Source organism: Labeo rohita, chromosome 16, assembly GCF_022985175.1.
Source record: "Labeo rohita strain BAU-BD-2019 chromosome 16, IGBB_LRoh.1.0, whole genome shotgun sequence".
Lineage (NCBI taxonomy): Eukaryota > Metazoa > Chordata > Actinopteri > Cypriniformes > Cyprinidae > Labeo > Labeo rohita.
This window is the reverse complement of record NC_066884.1, coordinates 23,198,444-23,216,555: the sequence shown is the minus strand read 5'-3', so window position 1 is coordinate 23,216,555 and position 18,112 is coordinate 23,198,444. Positions and strand designations below refer to the sequence as shown.

The window sequence follows — 18,112 nt, the reverse complement described above, 5'->3', positions numbered from 1 at the left end:
ATAGGCCCAAGGCAAAATTATAAGAGTGGGACAAACCCCCACGACAATATCAGTTGTGTCATCTCCTTACCTAATACATTGAAATGATCAATATTTCAGATCAATTCAACACACGAAACATGGCATTTTGTAATGTAGTATAAAACCTGTAGCCAAACTATTCCATATTACGCAAGGCGGCTATACACACAACTCCAAATTTTGTATAAAAATGGGAAGAGCGATTGACTAATAGAGAGAGAGGGAGAGAGAGACAGGCGGAGGGATGATGAGGGGAGGGAAGAGAAAGGGAGGGGAAAAGTAAAAGCCAAAGGATTCAGAAAAACACAAGGAGCAGCAGAGGATTGGAAAATTGTAAGTATTATAAAAACAAATTCTTTTGAGAATATTACATCATTACACTCATCATATAACAGATCATCTAGTCAATGCTTTTTACACACACATAGTAAAAGAGAAGACAATGCGGGTAGTGAACAATCTTAACGAGATAACTTTGTAAAAATCTGCTTTCCTCCTGAAACAACATGCAACGGTATACGAAATACAGACTTTATATGAAAAAGAATGCAGAATGTGAGGCTATGCTGTGTGTTGATGCATATATGTGCACTCTACACTTGAGTTGTCAGGTAATGAATATGTAATGGGTCCCTCAGGCAAAACTATGTTCTGAGGAAATGCATATGTGTTTATGACGAATGACAGGAATTTATGCGTCTGTGTATGTAAGCATATCTGTTTGAGGTTGTTGAGTCCACAGAGAGGGGTGGGAATGCACATTCTTTAGTGTGAGCTCATGTCTTGGACACCGAGAAATACAGGCTTTGAGGAGAAGGCTTGGGGAGAGAGAAGGAAACAGACAAAGCTGGACGAATGGAACAGCTGTAACTGATATCTTTAATGAGCGATTTAGAACAGAGAACTCATGTTCTGTGACATCAATAAATGAGAATCCGCATGAGTCACAGGCAAATGGAAATCTAAATTGGTTTCATACATCTGCAGTTCTGTTTTCTCATGCAGGATGTCTTTTAGAATTAATTTATTCTGTCCAAATCTTTCAAAGATGTCTATAAATGGATGCATTGTGGAAGTGCTGGCTTCCAAAGTCTTAACAACACGGCCTGTTACACTGATACACTGTGACCGGTCTGATAAATGACAGGTTTCTCAAAACAAAACTGCATTTGAGCAGAATGGACGAATGACACTAGTCATTTTCAAATAAGTGTGGTTCTGTTGGCTTTCTATCCATCAAAGAATCCCGGAAAAGTAGGTTCCACAAGAATATTAAGCAGCACAACTGTTTTTAGCACTGGTAGTGATGAAAAATGGTTCTTGAGCTGCAAATCAGCATATTAGGATGATTTCTGAAGAATCATATGACACTGAAGACTGGAGTAATGGCTGCTGAAAATCCGGCTTTGAACATATATTAATATGTGACCCTGGACCACAAAACCAGTCTTAAGTCACACAGCCAAAAATACATTGTATGGGTCAAAATTATTGATTTTTCTTTTATGCCAAAAATCATTAGGAAATTAAGTAAAGATCATGTTCCATGGAGATATTTTGTAAAATTCCTACTTTAAATATATCAAAACTTAATTTTTGATTAGTAATATGCATTGCTAAGAACTTCATTTGGACAACTTTAAATGTGGTTTTCTCAATATTTAGATTTTTTTTTTGCACCCTCAGATTCCAGATATTCAAATAGTTGTATCTCGGCCAAATATTGTTCTATATATATATTCAGCTTTCTGATGACGTATAAATCTCAGTTTCGAAAAATTGACCCTTATGACTGGTTTTGTGGTCCAGGGTCACATATAGATTTTAAATTGTAATAATATTTCATAAATTTATAGTGGATAATAAAGTTTTCAGTGCATTACAGAATTCAAAATCTACTGACCACAAACTTTTGCATGGCCTTTATTTTTTTTTAAGCTGAAGTGGAAACCGGCTTTCATGCCATCAATTATCATTTTGAATACACTGAAAGTTATTTTAGGCATGCTCATAACCTTTCTTGCTCTTTCCAGGCCCTGAGCTGTGATCGGACCCTGTGAACACCCGGAAAGATGGGCAGCTATCCAGTCTCTGTGCTGTTATGCTGTTGTTTTGTTGGTAATTTTATCAAAACAGAAGCCAATTAATTTAATTAATATGAATGAATGATTCTTTTTGAATGCCCAGCCAACAAAACCTTTCTGCTTTTTTTCCCCTCACAGTACTTGTTACTGTCCAGGCACAACAACCTGGTAATTCACTGTTTTGTTCACTAATTCAACTGTTTTGTTAAACGATTGTGTGAAAACTTTTGTGTGTGTGTTTGTAAAGAGGAGACCAAGCCCCAGTAACTATAAATGAGTCAAAGTCCTATACATTATCATTGTGATGGGGGTGTTTATCTGTTGCAAATCATGTTTTTAAATCATGTAATTAAGTAATCATTCCAGGATGTTACCTTTTACATTTATGCTGTTAATTTTAAATAGTCTAAAATAATCTGTACATGAGGGCTAGTGGTAAAAATGTCACAAAAATGCCCCATAAACTCAAGACAAAGGGGCAAAAATTGCCCCTGCACAATTAAACGATGTATTACGGCTGTCGCAATTAAAATTAAATATGAAAATGAATGAAAAGTGTCAGTTTGCATCAGATTGCTTTTATATGCTGTTTTGTGCAGTGTTGTGCCTTATAACCAATCAAACATGTTTCTGTTGAATTTAGTAATGCACTGGCCAATTATAAACACTTAGATTAGTCAGCGCTGAAAACGTCGGAGCTCTTGATGAGCGCGCACTCTCCCAAATTCACTCATCATAAACACAGTGCAGATATGATGTAAATAAAATATTCATTTTGTAGTTTCAATGATTATAACGGCAGTTATTAGACTTGGCTAACATCATATCATGGACTGACATCTTTTTCTATGAAACCAGAATGTGACATGCCCGAAACAAAACAAAAACGTTTTATATTGTTTTCTATATTGATATTAACGATCATTATTTCAGTATAAAGAGCTATAATCTGCAATAATGATTTTTTTCGTAAAATTACAGCCCTATGATCTCCTGTTTTTTTTCATAGATACATAGATTTTACGATTTTATAGATTTTAAATAGTCTGTTGTTATTGACAACATTTTAAAATATTGATTAAAGTAATTAGGTAAATTTAAGTATTTGATATTAAAGACATTAAAGGTGATCATAAAAAATTGGACTCACAAATGAAAAAATTACCTTGGAAATCAGTTCCAATATTAATAGAAATATTAATGGCCCCTTAATGTTAAAGTTCATTTCTGACCCTGCTTTACATACACATCTTTTGTGGAATAGTGATTCTCAACCCAACCAGTCTTGAAAAACCTGGATATATTAGTGTTTTTAGACTAGGAAAAGTGAAGAGCAAAAATCAAGTAAAAATTTATAATAAATATACATTTCTAGTTATGTAAAGTTATATTTATTTAAGTGAGTAGAAATTGCTATTTGTACATGTGAATTCATTAGTAATAAAACGTTTAAACAAGAACATTCAATTCTGGAATTGTGAAATTTATTTATTTTAATTATTTATAATTGTTTTATTTATTTGTTTAGTCAAGTATTATTATAAGTATATTTTATAATTAAATAATCTCTGTAAATTAAAAACAAAAGAAAGATGAACAGGAGAAGTATCAGAAATATCTTTGGGGGCCTTCAAATATTGGGGGGCATCAAAGTTAGAAAATGATGACAACCATTGTAGAAAACATCTCTATTGTAACATTACCTATTTTAATTACAAATAGTATTTCAAAAAGGTATTCTTCTCATGTCCTTGTTTTGACAACTTATCCCCAATATGTCCATTAAATGAACTGTATCATTTTGCCATAACGGCAACATTTTTTTAATCGCTTTATGTAGCCAAGACCTTTTAGTTATGTGTCTCTATACAGACACTGAGTTTCAAAAATAAACCCACCATGAAAAATATTCACTGGTGTAAAAAGCATGACAACTAGGTCCTGTCTCCTGTACGTGTTTTTAGTCTGCTGTGTTTTTCTTTTTCTTGCCAGAAACAGATACCACTGTTTTGCCACCACCAGGTAAGTTTGTATATATACGGTGTATGTGAGTACACCATTTATGTCAACAGAAGACAATAACAGTCTTGTCTCTGTCCCACAGAGTGCAGAGAGGAAACATACCCCTGCACCAGGATGTACTCTGTTCATCAACCACTAAAGAGATGCATCAAATCATTCTGTCTCTACAGGTGGCTAACACACTGACAAACACACCCATCATTATTTCAAAATGCTGTTGACATTCTCCTCTCCTGAACATAAACAAAGAGATTTGTGTTTGATATGATGCGTGTAAAATAAATGCCATGTCTCCTGCAGTCTGCCAAGAGTCTATGTGATCAACAAAGAAATCTGTGTGAGAACCGTGTGCCAGCAAGATGAGATCCTGATGGGTGAGACACTCAATATCTCAGTAACAAACTACACAACATGTGACAGTGTGGGTGGAACCTTATGCTTTTTAAATGGGCCTTATTGTTATAAATAATTCTTGTTATCATATATTAATTTTTCAATGGGAGCCAATGGGTTGAAGGTCTAAATTGCAGTTCCAGTGCAGCTTCAAAGGGCTCTACACGATCCCAGATGAGGAATAAGGGTCTTATCTAGCAAAATGATTTGTCATTTTCTAAAAAAAATTACATTTATATACTTTTTAACCACAAATGCACATCTTGCAGTAGCTTGACAACGCATTATGTAGTCACACTGAAAAAGTGGGAAGTACCGACCCAGTGTTTACAAAGTGAACATGCAAAGAAAGTCAAACGTCCTTTACAAAAAAAGGTAAAACAACGATGTCGGATGATTTTGAAGTTGAAGGAGAAAATGAGATAGGGTTTTTCACCCTACCCTACCTTTTTGAACCGGAGAAAACAGAAGAACCTTCCAACGTAATGCGTGTAGTCGTAGTTGCGGATAACACAGCTAGTGCAAGACGAGCATTTGTGCTTAAAAAGTAGGGTACAACAGTGCTAAAGGCATGTATGATATTATCTTCCTCTAAACCACAGAAAAACGTGGCATAGCACTTTCCAAAACATCTGCTTCTCAAGATACACGTGCAAATTTGGCTGATCCTTGACACGATCGTGGGCAGCAGCGCAATGTCAATTCTGTGCTTGCTTGATTTAATATTTGATGTTTTAAAAAATGTTGAAGATTTAACCCTTTAAATGTCACCGTCCCCTCTGTGTTTACTTCACTATATTACAAATAAATCCTAATCTAATCATGGCAAACTATACATCGTCGGAAAGGACTAAGACTCCTAAATAGATATTTTACCATATTTTTGTGTTACAAATTATGTAGAAAAAGTAATAGATTAATATATGTCAAGAGTGCAACTTGAAAAAAATCTACATTATAATATTAGTTCTGACCTTTGTCACAAATGACTTTCTTTGTTGCCTTTTTCTCTATCATGTTTTAGAAATCATAAGAATTATATATCAGTTCAAAACTTAAAATCTCAAAATTCATCCTTTGAAAGGCATTTTAAAATCAGACATTGCATTACTATGGAAAATGTACATTAAAATCATATTACAAAATGTTTTCATTCATGAATTATACAAATTTAAGTCTGGATAGTGCATTTTTATGTCTGTGTTCAAAAATGGGGGTGACAGTTAAAGGATAAGTAGCAAATGAGAAAGTTCTTGAATATATCTTGAGATAAAGGTTTTCTTAATGATGATTTATCATAGCAGTTTTTAATAACGAAAAAAACATGTAAAAATATGGTATTTGGGGTAAAAAGCACCCCTGCTGCTGGGGCTAAAGGCACATTAATTAACATGGTAATTAATAGATGGCTGACATTTCCATTTGTTGACATGACATTGTTAGATTCAGATGGTAAAGATCATATATTATGTTGGGTGTCCATCTTAGAGATAATCGCCATGTTTAGAATGAAACCATAATATTTAAAAACATGCTATTAATAATATCATATCATAAAATATAATTTGTTGTTACTACTGTAAATCTATATTAAATTATTATGGGAGCTCTTTCAGTGCTTTCAGAATCTTTACATTTTAAAATTATTTTGTTTCTGTATTTTAAAATATGTTTTATATTAACATATTTTAATGACAGTGTGTTTACTGAACAAAAATATTTTTTTTATTTATCAAAATAAGCAGAAAATAGTAAAAACTTTGCTAAAGTGATTGTTTTGAACAAGTATTAACTTAGACATTAAAAAAAATGTTACCCCATGTGCAGGGTAAAAGGCCCTGCTTGCCACCTCACACATTTATACGATTTTTAAACAAAATAAACAACTTGTATGATTTATTTTCACAAAAAATCAGTTGCTCCATAAATGTTCAGTACAAATGTGTATATTTTTCTGCAATCATACACTTCGGGCACAGTGAAAAACAATTTTTTTTTTAGGGGGTGCCTTTAGCCCCATTGTACCCTATATGAATTTTTATTTTATTTTAGAAAATGACCGAGCGTTTTGCTATAAGACCCTTATTCCTTGGCTGCGATCGTGTAAAGCCCTTTAAAGCTGCATTGAAACTGCAATTTGGACCTTCAGCCCGTTGATCCCCATTGAAGTCCACTACATGGAGAAAAATCCTAGAGTGTTTCCTCAAAAACCTAAATTTCTTTTTGACTAAATGGAAATGAACATCTTAGATGACATGGGGGTGAGTAAAATATAAGGAAAGTTTTATTCTGGAAGCGAACTAGTCCATTAAGATGATGAGTACACTTATTTTTTTTCCAGCTGAACTCTGTAGAGAGAGATCAGGTTGGCCAAAACGCCAAAAGAGGACAACTACGAAACGCTGTCTTCGTGGCAACCCAAAAACCTGGGCAAACAGGGTCTAAACTCAGATGGATGACCAAGGCAGAGAAAAACAAAGGAGAGTTCTTGATTCAAACAAATGCATCTATAAATGTCGAATCTAAAAATGTCAACTTGTTACATTCCTAAAACAAACCCAAGCTGTGTTCCAGTGACCTTCACAAACATTACTGTCCATAATCTCTTTACATCACTTTTTATCATTTTTAATGCTTGTGCTTGGAACTGAAATAAGCTTGTTTGATGGTCTAAATGTTTTTAAAGACTCTATTTTAATAGGATCACAAAGGCCATGACAACACATAGCTCTGGTGCTAAATGTTAAAGTAGCCTCTATAACCACTATTTGCTTCATATTCTTCTATTATACTGTATCTGTCCACACCAATCACTGTAAAAGACAAAATGCACAATAGCAAATAAAAATGTTTATATTTTCACTCTCAAAGATCAGTCTTTCATGGGTCTTATTGAAGAATTGTGCCGTTATAGTAAAACTAACTGGCTAATTTGCTTTGCACTATCATTATTTATTTGTTAGGATGTCCTTTATGTTTTAGGATGTCCTGTTCAACTGGAAACTACCAGAATATGTGTTCAGTGTTTAAATTAATTCATCTTTAACACAACAAAAAGGCACATTTAAATGTAGTGCCATGAAGTCAAACACAAATGAAACAGTAGGGGGCGGTAGGGGGACATGATAAAAAGAAGTTAGCAGGCAACTTGCTATGAACACGAGACCTGTCCGGAAAACACAACAGCTGTGTTACAAGTGTGTCCTTTGAGTAATTCATTGTTTTGATAAGTGGAGATAAATAATAGAAATGACGCAATAAGTTGATTTAGGCTTGTGCCTGGTGCCTGAGGTTGTTTACTGATCTCATTGCGGTCATGAATAACACATTTTTGAGACAATATGTCAACAATATGTTTACTGATATGTGAGCAGATGGAAGACAGAAATAACTCTGTTATTTACGTTTTTTCGCCATTGTTTTCTTTCTCCTGTTTTCTGTTTGAGTAGCTTCTCACGTTTGCCATCCACACGCATTTGACAAATGTGTTTTCACCAACCTGAGGGAGAAAGTACGACAGAGAAAAGATAAAGAGACACATTTTGGCTTAAGCATTAGAATCTTATTAAATTGGTAAGAGTTCAGACAACTGTACCAAACATCTCTGAAGTGATCATTATTTTTTTTCCCCTGAAGTGATTAGCTAAATGACCAACGGACCCTTTTCACAAGACTGATGACGCGTTTTAACGGTCATCATCATCATAAATCCTTGACATTTTTTCATATTTTGATTTTTTAAAAAATGTATGTACATTTCTAACACTATTCTTTGTATTATATATCACATTTTCATTAAGTTACAAAAAACTAGTTAACGCTAATGCGATGGTGTTTCTAATGCCGCGTCTATGGGTGGGACGGTAAATTTGAAATTGTTACAGTAGGGGTTCGATCTTCAACTGGTGGCAGGAGCCGCCACTGAGGTCATGTGACCTGTCAGTGGCTGGTGGCAGCTGCCAGTCGGATTCTGGCAGGTCACGTGACCTGCCAGTGGCGGGCTCGTGGCTGGCAGTCTCAACCGCTTTAGATCTGTGAGTATAACGCGTTCTCTGTCACTCTCGCTGCAAGGAAACACACTATTTTATTGTTATGAATGTATTCTTATGACTCTGTTCTTTAGTATGACTTAAGTTTTAGTTTTTTTCCACAATTAAAAAGGTCAAATGAACGTGATCACGACTGGTTGCTTAAGCAATTAAGTAATTACTGACGCTTCGCCTAAACTCGGAGCGCTCTCGCGGCTGTCAGAGCTGCCAGTGGAAGCTACAATAAGCTGCCAGTTGAGAACATTTGAACACTTTATTCATAATAAACCTCATAAAATGTCGACAAATTAAAGACTAGACCCATAAGAATATATTAATGATCATGAAGTAATATATTTCCTTGTAGTAAGAGTGGTAAAGTACGGAACCCCTTAAGGGACATGGTGGTGAAAAAAATCAGAGTGAGTGAAAAAAAAATTCAGGGTGGGAGGAAAAATATTTTTCAGATTTTTTTTTTTTGTTCCCTCGCAAAACTTTGCGTTCTCTCGCAAAGTTTTTTGCGTTCTCTCGCAAAACTTTTGCGTTCTCTCGCAAAGTTTTTTGCGTTCTCTCGCAAAACTTTTGCGTTCTCTCGCAAAGTTTTTTGCGTTCCCTCGCAAAACTTTTGCGTTCTCTCGCAAAACCGGTTGGGTTCGGACAAACACTTCCTGTTTACTCAGCTCAGTATGTTCACAACGGAGCGGTTCATATAAGTTTTATACTGAACTTGAACTCAAGTGGCCTATTATAGAAATACAGTCATTTAATTGCTTATAGTTTAAGGCACGATTTGGGAAAATCCTAAAACGCTTAATGTGGATTAATGTACTAAAACAGTGACAGCGGAGGCCCAATTCGGTATTAATAAATGCTATTCATACTAATAAAAATTTTAATATTAATAGCATTACTCTCAATAAAGCAGTCATAAATGCAACTTGCTTTTCTTCCCACAGAAAACCTTTAGGATACAGAAAACGCTTAATGGAAGCTAATGGACGAATTAAGACGGTATTTGTAGTTACAGTGGTTTAAGTATAGTAACCATGGTTAATTTGTTTGCTGCTTGTTTAAAAAAAAAAAATATAAGTTTTTGAAAGGAAAAATAAAACAAACAAGTCACGTAGCCTGTTAGTCCCATTTTATTCAGAAATAATACTACCAGCAGGCCTACAGCGTGTTATAATACCAACATTATAAACACACATAGCCTAGGCCATTAGTTCCCTGCACTTCACAGCAAATCCTTTAAATTTAACCGTATTCAGAACAGACCAAAAACTAAAACCAAAAAACTATAACTTATTCATTTTTAATGAATACATATAATATAATGCAGTATATAATAATAGGTATAAGCTTATAGCTATAAATAAACTAAAAGAAATAATTTAAAGCGAAACTGAAAGTATGGGCTCACGTATGGCTCTCCTTCAGCACAAATCCAAATGTTTCCATATTCACAATGTATTTGCAGCTAAACCATTAAATTAACCGGGCTTTGTACGTTCCAATATCGACATGAAAAAATCATAGTGAACAAAAATGTGCTGCAGTGGATTGGACCGGTGCTCACGCTGTACGACACAGACTAATACAGACTATTTGAACTGACTAGTGTAAGTTTGTATCTGTTTGGGTGATTCTGTGTATTATTTCAATAATGAACAGGCTGCGAGGCGCCAGCGCGATCAAACAGCTGAAATATAAAAACTGTAAAAAAAAAAAAATATATATATATATATATATATATATATATATATATAAAACTGTCTTCCATACAGAAAAATACCCTGTGCGAGTTATTGTTTTTCATGTTTAAAATAGGAGAATGCAATATCCAAACGACTGCAAATGCAACATTTATTTTATATAGCAGTTCAACAAAAAGGGTAATATTAAGTGACATTTTAAATGTAGCCTACATTTTAAACACATGTTTGTTATATTTAACGAAATAATAATAGTTCCAACGAAATCCGCAACAGAACTGGCGTCTCTCCAAGCAACAGCGGTGTTTCGTTTCTGAATTAATCTGCAGCTTTGAACCATTCGGAGAGTCCGTGATTAATCACCCATTCATAACTACAAACATTTGCTTAGTTATTGAATGAATGAATGAATGAATGACGGGACGCCTTGCTCATTAAGACAGTGACATGCCGCCACCTACTGGAACGTTTGAGAACCACTAGTTTAATGGATTACTTCATTAATTGCCTATTTTTAATAAAACATAAAATGTTGGCTTTTTATATCATTGTCTTCTTATATTAAGCTAAGGTACATTGGAGAGCTTTCTGTTCATATTCGGGGCTTACCTGCTTTCTTACATTTAAAATGTATAACAAACTCTATACCGAGTTCGGCCTTTTATACTCTATTATCCCGTTAATTTTTCTTTCTGGGGGATACGCTTAACGTGCAATTTAGCGGGTTACGTTTATATACTGAGCTATTCTGGTATATAAGGTGTGTACTGAACTTGGTCCTACAGTGTTTTACATTTTAGAATGTACCAAAATCGTGCCTTGATGTATTTATATAATAGCCTACTTGAGTCCAAGTTCAGAATCAAACTCTATGAGTCGCTCAATTGCGAACGTGCAATGTAGGAACCACTACAAGCTGTAAAGTAAACAGATAGTGTTTGTCCGAACTCAACTGGTTTTGCGAGGGAACGCAAAAAAGTTTTGCGAGAGAACGCAAAGTTTTGCGAGAGAACGCAAAAAAGTTTTGCGAGGGAACGCAAAAAAGTTTTGCGAGAGAACGCAAAAGTTTTGCGAGGGAACGCAAAAAACTTTGCGAGAGAACGCAAAAAACTTTGCGAGAGAACGCAAAATTTTTGAGGGAACGAAAGTTTTGCGAGAACGCAAATGTTTTGCGAGAGAACGCAAAAAAATCTGAAAAATATTTTTCCTCCCACCCTGAATTTTTTTTCACTCACTCTGATTTTTTTCACCACCATGTCCCTTAAGGGGCTCCGTAGTAAAGAACGCGTTAACCTCGGGGCGCTCTGGCGGCTGACTGACTGAACTGCCAGAGGAAGCGACTTTTGCTGTGTCCGAAATCGCATATTGCTTAAGTAGGTACTACATTTAAATATGAACGTACTACCCGACCGTTAAAAAGTACGTTCTATATAGTATGAATGTGGGTAGTATGAATGGAATTCGGACGTACTACATCCACGTGTCATGCGTCGTCACAACAGCGCGAAAATTTAAAGAGACCGCTCCACTGCACGAACACCGGCACCGGCAATGTTCGGCGTTTTAACGTTGATTGGACAGACAGCTCAGAGAAGGCGTCGGTCAGCTGCTCGCAGATCACGCCTTCATAGACAGCTTCTAGATTATTTATCAAATAACATTTCGATTTACAATGTTTAAACTTTCAATAAGTCATCCGTTTATTTAGATAATATTTAGATATTTAGTAATTTAATCACAATAAACAACGTTTTTTCCTGAGGTACTTACACTTGAAATGAGCCGCGTCTCCACTTTCCGCCATTTTTCGAATATGACGCCTCCTCTCCTGGAGCCTCATGGGATAGGAAAGTGTCCATGGTATGCGTACTACAGAATTCTCCCACTTGAAAGACAACATACAGCGGAAATAACCAAGAAGCGTCGGATGGCCTGCATATAGCAGCGGTGATACGCAAAATCATCATATTTGCCCTCGACATTTTCATAAAGGTAAGTAAGCGATTTTTTAGTTTGTGCTTATTTTCTCTTTTTTAAGTACCTAATGTTATATCCACATGTTGTTTTGGGATATCAATGCTATTCAGTGGTGTAGTGCAGGTATACGGCGTAATGACAAGTGTGGATAAATGCAAATATTCCCTAAAAGCACCCAGTAAAGACAGTGATGCGGTCAGGGACATGGCGCAGGATTCCTTTGAAATATGTTTGATGGTTGCGCCGGCGCCGCCCCCCCACCACAGATGCCTGTTCATACGCGATTATTATTATTTAGTGGTAAAATAATTATTATTGATGACTAATTTGAATCAGTACATTATAACGAAAACAATACCTTAAGAATGAATAGCAGGTTTTTAAAACGATGCACTGGTTAAAACAGACAGCCAAAGATTTATTTTATTTCACTACTGAAATTCTTAACTAAATACTTAACTGAATACCTAACTAAAATACATTTGTAATGTTTTTATTTTTTATGTATTTCTGTATTTCATATAGGTTGGTGTGACTAAACTGTAAGAAGAAAAAAAACACATTGCAGCCAGCTGAGATGATGACCCACAGGCTGGAGGAGATGGTCAGCTTCACACTGAAGGCTGGAGGAGATAGTCAACTTCACAAGACACCACTCGATGCCACAAACTGAATGTAACTTGGGTGTACACAGACGAAAACTGACTGCTTTTCGTGTCAGACATAAGGGAAATTCTCACTTCGTTTTAAATACTTGTGTTAACTTCATGCAGCTCAGATTGGATCTGCCTGCACAAACACTGTTTTATACAACTGTTACAGGCACAAAATTATCCCTCATTAGTTTGTAGTTACCTTTGGACACAGTATAGCGATGATTGACTGGTTTGAGATTTTCACAGAAAAAACCATTCAGTGTAAAAGTGTGTGCCAGAAAGTGTTCTACCTACAAATTATTAATTATTTGACAGATCATCTAGCACTTACAAATATCCATGTAGAAAGGGTCATCAGAAATGTTTGGCAGAAGCATCAAATCATCATCATCACATTATTATTAATTTTATTATTTATTTTCATTTTATTATTATTCAACTTTCTTTGTAGTACTTGCACTGTGTCCACTTAGCAGTATGTTGATGTTCATCATGCTTGTCACATCTTCTGTTATGCATTTTTAAGCTGATTTTTAACACAGTGTTGTATTTATAATAAAGTATATATAATGACATTTTCATAAATGTGTTTTTGATTGACTCCTTAACAGTACTTGTTATCAGCCAAAAGAAGTACGATAAATGTTGAACAAACAGGGTAAAGTTTAATGGTATTAATGGTATAAGGGAATGTGCAAATCAATGGTAGACAAAAACAGAACATATAAGTGTATTTGTAAGTAAATAATATACGTTTTTATACCGTAAACAAGAGCATGTCATATTTCCAACGAGGTTGAACACCGGCAGCACTCTACTTTTTGCGGTCAAGTAACCTTAATAAGGATCAGTGTTAATTGTTAATGACAAATTATATAAGTTACGGTTCCTAAAACTTCTGCTGAGATTATCTCGGTCCCATATCTACTTGGTTTGCTTCTGTTTCTCCAGTATGATGATTTAAACGGTCTTTACTTTACGGCTCTGTATACCTTCAGTTCACGGCTCAATGCAACGATACCTTCAAAATGGCGCCTCGGTGACATCACACATAATAAACGCACGTGACTGACAAAGACCGATAAGCTGCCAGTTGAAACCACGGCCATTTAAGCACTTTATTCATAATAAAACTCCATAAAACGTCAGCAAATTAAAAGACAAGACCCATAAGAAGATATTAATAATCATGAAATAATATACTTCCTTGTACGAGGAGTGGTAGAGAACGCGTTGAACTCGGAGCGCTCTTGCCGCTGTCTGACTGAGCGACCAGTGGAAGCGGCATTAACCTACCAGTCAGAATCACCGCCATTTAAACACTTTAATCGCGCTAAAAATAAAGAACTGAACAGGTTCACAAGACGAAATTAAGCACAAAACACAAAATCTGCTGAAAATCTGTTGTTGCTGAAACTTGTTGAGGCATACTGCCAGCTGGCAGCTGCCAGTCAGCCCGCCACTGACAGGTCACGTGACCTATCAGAATCAGACTGCCAGCTGCCACCACCCACTGGCAGGTCACGTGACCTATCAGAATCAGACTGGCAGCTGCCACCAGCCACTGGCAGGTCACGTGACCTGCCAGTGGCGGCTCCTGCCAGCCAGTTGAAGATTGAACTCCCTCTCAATTGTTCTCTCTTCTGATTGACAATTGCAGTCTCTCTCTATTTTTCTCCTTTCAATGAAAGTTGGGAAACACTATCATTGAGTTTTTTGTTTGTTATTTGAGCAAATGGGAATGCAAAAAATATATTTGTGGTACTCTCCCATTCACTGCTCTCGGATGGACGTTTCTCACATTTCCGGGTTTCACATAGCGGAAATCGTCATAGTTGGGTAAAATCCGATAGCGGTTAATGGGAGAGTACCACAAATATATTTTTTGCATTCCCATTTGCTCAAATAACAAAAGAAAAACTACACGATAGTGTTTTCACGGCTTTCATTCAAAGGAAAAAAAATTGAGAGAGACTGATATTGGCAGTAAAAAGAGAGAACAGTCTCAAATTTACCATATAGTGTTATAAATGCACATACATATTTTTAAAAATCAAAATATAAAAAAGTTGAAAGGATTTATGATGATAATGACCGTTAAAACGCATCATCACAGGCTTGTGAAAAGGGTCCATTTTACCCAACTATGACGACGTCCGCTAAGAGAAACCCAGAAATGTGAGAAAGGTCTATTACACGTGTGACACATATTATGCAAAATTCGTATTTACGTGTTGTTTAAACATAAGTGTGTGTGTACACAACCACCCTATAATGAGACATACCACCCGCTCCTTTTTTTAATCCCCATAAATCATACCCAGTGTCTCAGAGCTATCTGTAAAATGTGACATTTTACAAGCCCCACTCACAATTGTTGACGGACAGTGCCGCATTAGCAGAGACCCCTGTCCCTGAGCGAGCTGCACACAAGCATTTACGCATTCAGTGTCTTCATATTTAAGCTATAGATGTTATTCAGTCCAAAACACTGAGTGATTTTCTGCTTTTATTTTATTGTTTGGGTCACATTAACAGCATAGACAGCTGTATAGGTGTATATTACGCTGCTGTTACTTACAGGTGCACTAAGCAATTTTTGAAAAACACTTTTGACCGCAGTGTCGGACCATGTCCCAAAACACACTTGTAGCGAATCAGCAGTAAGGGGCGTGTCTTGAATTGATAGAGAGAAGAGAGAGCTCAATATGAGTGCACAGGATGAATATTAGCAGATCGCCTATAGATAGAGAGAACTGGAAGATAAAAAGAGGAAAATATCAGAGGAACAAAACATTAAAAAGAAGGGTTAAGATCAGGCAAGAGGTAGGACCTGCGTAAATATCAGAGCAACTTTCCAGCAGTGGAGAGGACTCAAGGAGTGGGAAGGGCTCGAATCGAATGCTGGGGTTGTGTTGTTTCTTTTTGATAGGTGAGTAATGATTGATTGATTTTGCATTATTTTACATAACTTGTCTGTGTTGGCTTTTGTTTAAATATGCTTATGTGTCATCTTAACTTGTTTCTGTAATCGTCATTATGCCAGGGTTGTGTACATATGTGTGGGGCGGAGATATCAAAATAGGGTTGAGGCCCTGTTGGGCTATGGGTGTGTTTGTTTTGGTGCTTTCAAATATCAACATCGTTTGGCAAAAATTGCTTAGTGCACCTTTAAAAAAGAACTCCACTTTCAGAGCAATTTACAAAAAATTTACTCACCCCCTCATCATCCAAGTTGTGAAGAAAGTATGGTTTCTGAGGAAAGCATTTCAGGATTTTTCCCCATATAATGGACTTCATTGGTTCCCCCGATTTTGAACTTCCAAAATGTAGTTTATATGCAGCTTCAAAGGGCTCTAAATGACCCCAGCCGAGGAAGAAGGGTCTTGCGAAACGATCGTCATTTTTTTTTGGAAAATAAAAATTTGTTTACTTTTTAAGCACAAAAGCTCATGTAGCACAGGCTCTGGGATGAACGTCCATGATGCTACGTACTATAGAATCACATCGAAAGGTCACGCGGAACTACAGACCCAGTGTTTACAAAGCGAACGCACAAAGACTAAGGAAGCGCATATAAGTCAAACATTGTTTACAAACAAAAAGGTACAATGATGTCAGACGATTCTGAAGTTGTAGGAGAAAATGAGATGGAGTTTTTCACCATACTCTACCTTTTTGAGCCGGAGTACACAGACAATGAACTTAGACGTGATTCGTAGTGTCGTAGATGCGCATCCCAGAGCTTGTGCTACACGAGCTTTTGTGCTTAAAAAGTATACAAATTTGTATGTTTTAAAAAAAATGACCGATCGTTTCCCTAGATAAGATCCTTCTTCCTCAGCTGGGATCATTTAGACCACTTTGAAGCTGCATTTAAAAACATTTGGAAGTTCAAAATTGGGGCACCAATGAAGTCCATTATATGAAGAAAAATCCTGAAATGCTTTTCTCAAAAACCATAATTTCTTAAAAGGGTCATTGGATGCCCAAGTTGATATGGATGCCCAAGTTGATATGATTCTTTAGGGTCTTACTGAAAAGTCTATACTATACTTTGGTAAAACAACACCCTTTTTAACTTGTCAAAATCAGCTCTGCAAAAATCATACCATTCTGAGGGATTGTTCCTTTAAATGCAAATGAGCTCTGCTGGCCCCGCCTCTCTCTTCTCTCTGTGGTGTGATGAGCTGCTCTGAGAGATTGTTTACTTTAGCCGCATTTAGCGTGTTTAGCCGCAAAATTTCCTAACGTTGTTAGGAAAGGTGATTGCAGAGATTCATAAAAAAAAACCTTAGACTCACTTCTGCTGTAGGTGAAGCTGGATCACGAATGATTTGCGTGAACATAGATGCGTTTATGTAGATCGGGAGGCGCATTCACATGACAACTACTATACTCACTATTACATCCAGCAACAGAGCACCTCAATCGCAGATATTCTTGTCTAATTTACATCCTTGCTCCAACACTGAAACAATGGAGGTCTGACTGTTACAGCTGATCTGAGGTAAGATGCTAATGTCAATCAACTATCGTGGGAGTGGCCTCCGTCGGTGTGACCGTATATAAGTTTAAACTGAAATGGCTTTAAAATGCATGTTTTCGATGCAGTAGACATGATAATAAAAACTGTAAGCTGTAAAAGCACAGTCCTGTTCTGGAAAAAGGGGCGGGGAGCAGCAGCTCATTTGCATTTAAAGAGAAATGCACGAAACAGCGTGTTTCTGCTTCCACTCAAAATAAGCATTTTGAAAATGGTATAATAAATGATATGTGGGGTATTTTGGGCTGAAACTTCACAGACATTCTGGGGACACCTGAAACTTATATTACGTCTTGTAAAAAGGGGCATAATAGGTGCTTTTTAAGTGAAATGACTCTGAAAAATCGATGGGGATGGAATGAGAGGACTACCAGGTAAGGGAGATAAATAAAATATAGTATCTGACAGTCTGATTCAAAACAGTATTATTTTCTTCTGGATGAAGAACTTGACACCTTTTCAGTTACCACTGCCAACTTAGATCCAGCCTAATGCAATTGAGTCAGACTTGGTTTCCAGGACTACATAGATGGGAAACAGATCCCCCTACTGGACACAAGTTGAACGGGATACATGTCTGAAAAAAAAAAAATGTTTTGGTAGCTGGAATAAAACCAAACGAATTAACACGCAGACATTTGAAAGCACAGTGATTTAAAGCTGCACCTTATAT

General features: G+C 36.3%; 1 protein-coding gene across 1 annotated transcript; it reads left to right on the top strand.

Annotated features, from left to right (window-relative positions):
- Nucleotides 1-254: 254 nt before the first annotated feature.
- Nucleotides 255-7,390, top strand: mfap5 (microfibril associated protein 5). The gene is made up of 7 exons (XM_051132011.1): nt 255-354; nt 2,055-2,139; nt 2,244-2,273; nt 4,098-4,127; nt 4,210-4,297; nt 4,428-4,501; nt 6,862-7,390. The coding sequence occupies exons 2-7, from the start codon at nt 2,094-2,096 to the stop codon at nt 6,963-6,965; spliced, it is 372 nt and encodes a 123-aa protein (XP_050987968.1). The 5' UTR covers nt 255-354; nt 2,055-2,093; the 3' UTR covers nt 6,966-7,390.
- The last annotated feature ends 10,722 nt before the right edge of the window (nt 7,391-18,112 follow it).

Coding starts and splice junctions, on each gene's coding strand:
- mfap5 (XM_051132011.1), top strand. CDS start 2,094: ATGGGCAGCTATCCAGTCTCTGTGCTGTTATGCTGTTGTTTTGTTG. Junction 4,128..4,209: donor CACTGTTTTGCCACCACCAG/GTAAGTTTGTAT, acceptor TCTGTCCCACAG/AGTGCAGAGAGGAAACATAC. Junction 4,298..4,427: donor AAATCATTCTGTCTCTACAG/GTGGCTAACACA, acceptor TGTCTCCTGCAG/TCTGCCAAGAGTCTATGTGA.